Source organism: Mus pahari, chromosome 3, assembly GCF_900095145.1.
Source record: "Mus pahari chromosome 3, PAHARI_EIJ_v1.1, whole genome shotgun sequence".
NCBI classification, from domain to species: Eukaryota; Metazoa; Chordata; class Mammalia; order Rodentia; family Muridae; genus Mus; species Mus pahari.
In genome coordinates this window covers 71,888,318-71,898,218 of record NC_034592.1, presented here as the reverse complement: position 1 = coordinate 71,898,218, position 9,901 = coordinate 71,888,318, and the positions used below count along the sequence as shown (strand labels likewise).

At 35.0% G+C, this 9,901-nt stretch overlaps 1 protein-coding gene across 1 annotated transcript; it reads left to right on the top strand.

Annotated features, from left to right (window-relative positions):
• Positions 1 to 683: 683 nt before the first annotated feature.
• On the top strand, positions 684 to 3,553 carry LOC110317929 (olfactory receptor 141-like). The gene is made up of 2 exons (XM_021192728.1): positions 684 to 715; positions 2,605 to 3,553. The coding sequence occupies exons 1-2, from the start codon at positions 690 to 692 to the stop codon at positions 3,551 to 3,553; spliced, it is 975 nt and encodes a 324-aa protein (XP_021048387.1). The 5' UTR covers positions 684 to 689.
• Positions 3,554 to 9,901: the final 6,348 nt, after the last annotated feature.

The following is a 9,901-nucleotide window of genomic DNA, read 5'->3' as shown; positions in this document are numbered from 1 at the left end:
GCAAATTTTGAGAGAAAACTTCACATCTAACCTTACACATGGCTTGCATTCATGAATTGCAAAATAATACACATTTTAAATTCCCATGTCCATTATTCAAATTTTGAGATAGATATCTCATTAAAGTGATTTAAAGTGTTGTACTAATCCTGATAATTTCTTATGATTTCTGGTTAAACTAAAAACTAGATTTTATAGAATTTGTCTTTGATTTCTTTAAAATATGCCTATGCCTTGTCTCTTCAAGCTTATTTATTTCACAATTTCTGGTAAAGTCACTATATATATATATAATAAATTAACACATTTTTTGCAGATATAATTCCATTATAGATATCATGTTTCATTATTCTCATTAATAATAATTTTAGCACCTACGCATCCTTTATTTTAAAGTTTACTTATATATTAAGCTATAATTTGACAAGACTTTGTAAATCTCATAATCTATCCTTTCCTAGAAATACACCATTGATATATTTTATGGATTTCCAAAAAATTTTTTATGTAATTGTCTCTTGACAGGCTTTTTTATTATCTCAATAATCTTCCTTGATATTTTCTTGTTACTTGTATTCTTTTCTAAACTAACATTCCCTAACACACACACACACATACACACACACACACACACACACACACACACACACTATAAATCCAAGTTCCAAGTTCTGCATATAAGTAGAAATATGGGTTTTTCTTTTTGCAAAATCTAGTTTATTTTGCTTAATAAATCATCACCAGCTTTATCCATTTCTTCATAAACCATATTTCTTATATTCATTCAAATGCTGATGGACATCAAGGCTGGTTCCATTTCTTAGCCTTTGTGAATAGGGCAGCAGAAAACATGGATGTGTAATTATCTCTCTAGTAGAACTTGCAGACCTTGAGATATATGCTCAGGGATGAAAGAACTTTAATCATATGTTCATCCAGATTCAATTTTTTTCTGAAACATCATATACATTTACATTTTGGTTCCATGTCTTTTCACACCCACTAGACAACATGAGTATTCCTCTTTTTCTAGTACCTGCTGTAATTTGTTTTCTCATGGATAGCAATTTGATTGTATTGAGAATGAATCTCAAAGCACTTCCATTTTGCATTTTTCCTAAGAATGTTGCATATGTTTTAAGTACTTTTTTTATAGCCACCCAGCAGCCATTGAGAACTGGGTACACCTGGAAAGAGACTGGAGATGGAATAGGATGAGCAGATGAGAAAAATAATGAACTGAGACAAAGATTTCTGATCATGGCTCAAATTTTATTTTTCAGCTCTGAGTTTAGATAGGTAAAACCCAAAGATCCATCCCTTTGTTTTGGCTGGATTCTGTTGCTTGTTTCTGCTGGATTCTGTTGCTTGTTTCAGCTGGATTGAATTGCAAAATAAGCTCCTCAAGGCTCAGACATGAAGATGCAAATACAGCAAGGACAGGCTAGACCAGGCACTTGGCTTCGACCATAGGAGACTTGTTTAGCCAACTCAAGGCTGGTGGAAGAGCACACTTTTTGATCATCTTTCTTTCTTTCTTTCTTTCTTTCTTTCTTTCTTTCTTTCTTTCTTTCTTTCTTTCTTTCTTTCTTTCTCTCTCTCTCTCTCTCTCTCTCTCTCTCNTCTCTCTCTCTCTCTCTCTCTCTCTCTCTCTCTCTCTCTCTCTCTCTCTGAGAATTCTTTCTTTCTTTCTTTTTATTTATTTCTTTGGCCTACTTGTATGGAAGACTTGATTCATTGGCATTTCATTAGGTTAATTCAGTATAACTTTTAGACATTAAAATCTCTTGTGTGATAAATATTGAACAAAATCAGGTTTTGTGCCCCCCCCCACCCCCCGGTGATTTAGACTGTTTTCATTCTATTATTATTTGTGTGTGTGTGGGAGAGAGCTGTTTAATCTCTTATAATTGTGATTGTCAGTTATATTTCATGCTAAGAGGGTTCTTTTCAGAATGTTCTTCTCTGTATCTTGAGTTGTTTCCTCTGTTTTTTTCCTCAAGCATTTTTGGTAAGCTATTCCTATGCTATCTGATACACTGATAATTACTTTTGAGTAAAGTAAGAGATTGGTGTCGAATTTCATTCTTTTACCTACCATCACTATTTTTTATCTTTATCCATTGAAGAAGATTGTTGCCAATGTTTTTTTAAGTCTTTGTTAAAAGTTTCAATGTTGTATTTCTGTGTGTTTATTTCTATGTCTCTTTTCGTTCCACAGTTTACATATGACTTTTGTAGTGGTACATATTGCCTTTTCGCCTAAGCTTTTGGATCAGGTATTGAGACCAGGTGGTTCAGGAAGATCCCTCTATTTTCCATTTAATTCAGCACTATTTTATTAGGGTCTGTGAAGAATTTTCATATTAATTGCATTGGAAAAATAGAACATTATTACAATATCTTTATTATTAACAGCAGTATCTCTATTTCATTGCATTTAAGTGGCACATATGATTATGCTACCATATAGCTATTCTTTCTAGAGTATTGATTGGCTTATATCAATTAGTCTATGTTCTTTGACTTGCAAACTATTTGTTCTTATCATAGTACTATGGACCATAGCCTGAGTATCTTCAACATTGTTGCATGAGATTCCAGCATGAAAAACATTACAGAAGCTACTTCATTTCTCCTCAAGGGACTCACAGACAACAATGAACTTCAGATCATTCTCTTTTTCCTCTTCCTAGCAATTTACCTTTTTACTCTAATAGGAAATATAGGACTTATTATTTTAGTTGTTGGTGATCCCCAACTCCACAACCCTATGTACTGTTTCCTTAGTGCATTGTCTTTTGTAGATGCTTGCTATTCTTCAGATATCACCCCAAACATGCTAGCAGGCTTTATGTCTAAAAGCAAAATGATTTCATTTCATGGTTGTGTGACACAGATGTTTCTTGCTGTTACATTTGGAACCACAGAATGCTTTCTTTTGGCAGCAATGGCATATGATCGATATGTAGCCATTCACGACCCACTTCTGTATGCAGTGAGCATGTCTCCTCGAGTCTATGTACCACTTATCATTGCTTCCTATGCTGGTGGAATTGTGCATGCTATTATCCACACAGTGGCCACTTTCAGCCTGTCTTTCTGCCAGTCCAATGAAGTCAAACACATATTCTGTGATATACCTCCTCTACTTGCTATTTCCTGCTCAGAAACATATGTAAATGAGCTCTTGCTCTTCTTCTTTGTGAGTTTCATTGAGCTAGTGACCATCCTGATCATTCTGTTTTCCTATGCATTTATCCTGTTGTCAATCCTGAAGATGAATTCAGCTGAAGGGAGAAGAAAAGTCTTTTCTACATGTGGATCTCACCTCACTGCTGTGTCCATTTGTTATGGCACAAGCCTCTTCATGTATGTAAGACCTAGTTCCAACTATTCCCTGGAGCACGATATGATAGTGTCTATATTTTATACCATTGGGATTCCCATGCTCAACCCCATCATCTACAGTCTGAGAAACAAAGATGTAAAAGAGGCAATGAAAAGAGTTTTGAGAAAAAATTTTATATTAAACATTGAAATAAAAACTTAAATGGTTTTTCTATGTTTCCTATACTGTAAGTTCTTGAAAACATGTTTTGCCATACTTTTTTTTTTTTAAAACCTAAATTTTTATTTTTGATGAGGTGTAATACATTCTTCATCATACATTTCTTTTTTTTCTTTTTTCCATTTTTTTATTTATTATTATTTTCTTTATTTACATTTCAAATGCTATCCCGAAAGTTCCCTATACTCCNCCCCTGCCCCTGCTTCCCTACCCACCCACTCCCACTACTTGGCCCTGGCCTTCCCCTGTGCTGGGTCATATACAGTTTGCAAGACCAAGGGGCCTCTCTTCCCAATGATGGCTGATTAGGCCATCTTCTGCTACATATGCAGCTAGAGACTTGAGCTAAGTGGGTACTGGTTAGTTCATATTGTTGTTGCACCTACCGGGTTGCAGCCCCCTACAACTCCTTGGGTACCTTCTCTAGCTCCTTTGCCATACTTTATATTGTATTTTTTACCAGTCTTTCATTCTTTCAAACAAAATCATTATGGTTCGTCACTTCTTATATCAGGTTAGCTGACTTACAGTCTCCTGTCTCTTCCAGTTCATCTCAGCATAGATGCAAATTGTCTCCCTTGGCTTTGTGCATGTTCTAGGAATTCAAGCTGACCTACCCACACATGAATAGTGAGTACTTCACATACTGAGTCATCTACCACCACTTCAATGTTTAAATTTTGAAGAACATAAAATTCCATTCATTTTTATTTTAAATTATCATTATCTGAATCATGTAGTTCTTATATGTTTCCTTTTTAATTAAATATTTATTGTATTCAAACTTTGACATGATATTTACATATCTACAGATGTATCATCTCTTGGTTTCTTATAAAATCTGTGCTAACAAATATTACAGACACAGCTAGTTACATATATGCTGAAGGAATGTAGTAGTTTGGTAGGACTATCACAACAATACAGTAAACAGGACCTGGGTTATGCAAAACCTTATTTTTTTATGTCTAGATGTTAGATATAGAAAACTAAAAAAATCTTCAGTAATAAATTGCTCTTGAGATTTTCTCTTTGCATTATAGATATTTATATTTTCTTATTGTCTTTCTTATCGTTTGCTTCTATATGTTTTTTTGCTAATGTTCCTTTATAATGATAGTAAGTATATTGAATTATTAGCCATCAAAAGACTTCACTCTAACTAACTATATTTTAAAGAATGTGTCTCTAAACTTAGCCACATTCTGAACCATTACATGCCTAGTTTTACCATTTAATTTTATGTATGTGAGTGTATATGAAAACATTTATAAGTATATGATATATATACATGTGATCATTGTTTTAAAAACAAACTATTTTCTCTCTGCTAGGAAAAATATTTTAAGTTCTCAGGTTTGTGATTCTATACAATTTCATAGTTTTATATGACTAGGTCCATCTACTGCATGCTCTTTTGTTGCTTGTTCAGTCTCTGTTAGCCCCTAGTGACCATGTTTTCTAAGCTTAGATTCAAGAAAAGAGAACGGAAGTAAATAAGTTAAAACATGCCAAAATAACTGTGCACTTTCCCAGAATATTGGCATAGAATGGTCCAGGTATATTGAGTACCAAGGTGAGTATCCATGTCAATATACAGCAAACAATCAACCAGTATCAAAATAAATGGACAGGTAGTTGATAGTTGATGCAATCCCTCTAAGATATGCAACAGGATAAGACAGCACACTCTCTCTGTATCTTTTCAGTGTAGTGCTTGAAGTTCTAGCTAGGACAATAAGATAACAAAAGATCAAGGGGATACAAATGAGAAGAGAAGAATTCAAGGTATCAGATATGATAATATACATAAGCAACCCCAAAATATCTACAACAGAACTTCTGCTGATAAACAATTTCAGTAATGTGACTGGATATAAAATTAACTCAAACAAATCAGTAGCCTTCGTTTATACAAATGATAAATGGTTTAAGAAGGAAATTAGGGGTGCATCTTGCCTGCCAGAGGAGAATCAGGCTCTAGGAAAGGCTGTGACTCCAGGTCTCAGGCAAGAGCACCAATTTGTATCCCTGGTCTCTCAGAGACCAGTCAGCACAAGAGAGCATGCAGGCTACAGAAGTAAAAGAGCTTCTTGGACAACATCCCTTTGGGCCTTCATCCTCAACCAGGAGACAGAACTGATCATCTGACCTCTGTGCACCTTCCCCCTCCAGAGAAGAGTTTCCCTGCAGAGAGTAATCTGACCACTGAGACTCAGGAGAGAGCTGGACTCCCAGGACTGCTGACAGAGGCTAACAGAATCACGGGAGGAACAAGCTCAAACCAGAGACAGCATGAACATCTAACACCAGAGATTACCAGATGGCGAAAGGCAAACATAAGAATCTTACTAATAGAAACCTAGATCACTTGGCATCATCAGAACAGAATACTCCCACTACAGCTAGTTCTGGATATCCCAACACACTGGAAAAGCAAGATTCAGATTTAAAATCGTATCTCATGAAGTTGGTAAAGGATTTTAAGAAGAACATTAATAACTCACTTAAAGAAATACAGGAGAACACTGCTAAACAGGAAGAAATCCTTAAAGAGGAAACACAAAAATCCCTTAAAGAATTACAGGAAAACACAACCAAACAGGTGATGTAATTGANCAAAACCATCCAAGATCTAAAAATGGAAGTAGAAACAATAAAGAAAACCGAAAGGGAGACAAAATTGGAGATAGTGATCCTAGGAAATAAATCAGGAATCATAGATGTGAGCATCAGCAACAGAACACAAAAGATGGAAAAGAGGATCTCAGGTGCAGAAGATTTCATAGAAAACATGGACACAACAATCAAAGAAAATGCAAAAAAGATCCTAACTCAAAATATCCAGGAAGTCCCGGACACAATGAAAAGACAAAACCTAAAGATAATAGGTAGAGGTGAGAATGAAGATTTTCAACTTAAAGGGTCAGTAAATATCTTCAACGAAATCATAGAAGAAAACTTCCCTAATCTAAAGAGAAAGATGCCAATGAACATACAAGAAACCTACAGAACTCTAAATAGACTAGATCAGAAAAGAAATTCCTTCCAACATATAATAATAAGAACAACAAATGCACTAAATAAAGATAGAATATTAAAAGCAGTAAAGGAAAAAGGTCAAGTAACATATAAAGGCAGGCCTATTAGAATTACACCAGACTTCTCACCANAGACTATGAAAGCCAGAAGATCCTGGACAGATGTGATACAGACCCTAAGAGAATACAAAGCCAGTCCAGGCTACTATACCCAGCAAAATTCTCAATTACCATAGATGGAGAAATGAAAGTATTCCATGACAAAACCAAATGCATATATCTTTCCATGAATCCAGCCCTTCAAAGTATAATAAAGGGAAAACTCCAACACAAGGAGGGAAACTATGTCCTAGAAAAATCAAGAAAATAATCCTTCAACAAACCTAAAAGAAGGTAGCCATAAGAACAGAATTCTAACTCCAAAAACAACAAAAGAAAAATCAGGAAGCAACAACTACTTTTCCTTAATATCTCTTAATATCAATGGACTCAATTTTCCAATAAATAGACAGACTAACAGACTGGCTATCTAAACAGGAACCAACATTTTGCTGCATACAGGAAACCCACCTAAGGGACAAAGATCTCAGAGTAAAAGGGTGGTAAACAATTTTCCAAGCAAACAATACAAAGAAACAAGCTGGAGTAGACATTCCAGTATCGAATAAAATAGACTTCCAACTAAAAGTTATCAAAAAAGACAAAGAGGGGAACTTCATAGTCATCAAAATCTTCGAAGATGAACTCTCAATTCTGAATATCTATGCTCCAAATGCAAGGGCATCCTCATTCATTAAAGTAAAGCACAAAACACACATTGCACCTCATACAATAGTAGTGTGAGACTTCAACACCCCACTCCCATCAATGGACACATAATGGAATCAGAAACTAAACAGAAACACATTGAAATTAGCAGAAGTTATGAAACAAATGGTTTTAACAGATATCTACAGAACATTTTATCCTAAAACAAAAGGATATATCTTCTTCTCAGCACCTCATGATACCTACTCCAAAATTGACCATAAAAAATGGTCACAAAACAGGCATCAGCAGATACAAAAATATTGAAATTATCCCATGTATCTTATCAGATCACCACAGACTAAGGCTGATCTTCAGTAACAACATAAATAATAGAAAGTCANCATTCACGTGGAAGCTGAAGAACACTCTACTCAATGATAATTTGGTCAAAGAAGAAATAAAGAAAGAAATTAAAGACTTTTTAGAGTTTAATAAAAATGAAGCCACAATATATACAAACTTATGGAACACAATGAAAGCAGTCCTAAGAGGAAAACTCATAGCTCTGCGTGCTGTCAAAAAGAAACTAGAGAGAGCATACACTACCAGCTTGACAGCACACCAAAAAGCTTTAGAACAAAAGGAAGCAAATTTAGCCATAGGAGTAGACAGCAGGAAATAATTAAACTTAGGGCTGAAATCAACCAAGTGGAAACAAAAAGAACTATACAAATAATCAACCAAACCAGGAGCTGGTTCTTTGAGAAAATTAACAAGCTGGTTCTTTGAGAAAATCAATAAACTCTTAGCCAGACTAACTAGATGGCACAGGGACAATATCCTAATTAACAAAATTAGAAATGAAAAAGGAGACATAACAACAGAGTCTGAGGAAGTCCAAAAAATAATCAGATCCCATTACAAAAGACTATATGCAATGAAACTGGAAAACCTGGATGAAATGGACAATTTCCCAGACAAATTCCAGGTACCAAAGTTAAATCAGGATCAGATTAATGGTCTAAACAGTCCAATTTCCCCTAAAGAAATAGAAGCAATCATTAATAGTCTCCCAACAAAAAAAAAGCCCAGGACCAAATGGGTTTAGTGCAGAGTTCTATCGGACCTTCAAAGAAGACCTAATTCTAATTCTCAAACTATTCCACAAACTAGAATCAGAAGGTACTCTACCCAATTCCTTCTATGAAGCCATAGTTACTCTGATACCTAAACCACATAAAGACCCAAAAAAGAAAGAGAACTTCAGACCAATTTCCCTTATGAATATCGATGCAAAAATACTCAATAAAATTCTTGCAAACCAAATCCAAGAACACAACAAAATGATAATCCATCATGATCAAGTAGGCTTCAACCCAGGGATTCAGGGATGATTTAATATACGGAAATCCGTCAATGTAATCCACTATATAAACAAACTCAAAGACAAAAATCACATGACCATCTCATTAGATGCAGAGAAACATTTGACAAAATCCAACATCCCTTCATGATAAAAGTCTTGGAAAGATCACAAATTCAAGGCCCATACCTAACATAATAAAAGCAGTATACAGCAAACCAGTAGCCAACATCAAACTAAATGTTGAGAAACTTAAAACAACCCCACAAAAATCAGGGAGTAGACAAGGATGCCCACTTTCTCCCTACCTATTCAATATAGTACTTGAAATCATAGCCAGAACAATTAGACAACAAAAGGATATTAAGGGGATACAAATTAGAAAGGAAGAAGTCAAAATATCACTATTTGCAGATGATATGATAGTGTATATAAGTGACCCTAAAAATTCCACCAGAGAGCTCCTAAACCTGATAATCAATTTCAGTGCAGTAGTTGGATATAATATTAACTCAAACAAATCAGTTGCCTTTCTCTACACAAAGGATAAACAGAATGAGAAAGAAATTGGGGAAACACCACCCTTCAGAATAGTCACAAATAATATAAAATACCTTGGTGTGACTTTAACTAAGCAAGTGAAATATCTGTATGACAAGAACTTCAAGTCTGTGAAGAAAGAAATGGATGATCTCAGAAGATAGAAAGAACTCCCATGCTCATGGCTTGGCAGGATTAATATAATCACAATGGCTATCTTGCTGAAAGCAATCTACAGATTCAATGCAATCCCCATCAAAATTCCAACTCAATTCTTTAATGAGTTAGAAAGGGCAATTTGCAAATTCATCTGGAATACCAAAAAACCTAGGATAGCAAAGACTATTCTTAACAATAAAAGATTCTCTGATAAATCACTATGCCTGACCTCAAGCAGTACTATGGAGCACTTGTGATAAAAAATGCATGGTAATGGTACAGTGACAGGCAGAAAGATCAATGGAATAGAACTGAAGACACAGAAATGAACCCACACACCTATGTTCACTTGATCTTTGACAAAGGAGCTAAAACCATCCAGTGGAAAAAAGACAGCATCTTCAACAAATGGTTAGAATGTGAATTGAATGTGAATTGATCCATTCTTATCTCCTTGTACAAAGCTCAAGTCTAAGT

Coding starts and splice junctions, on each gene's coding strand:
- LOC110317929 (XM_021192728.1), top strand. CDS start 690: ATGGGTTTTTCTTTTTGCAAAATCTA. Junction 716..2,604: donor TTTTCTTTTTGCAAAATCTA/GTTTATTTTGCT, acceptor ATGAGATTCCAG/CATGAAAAACATTACAGAAG.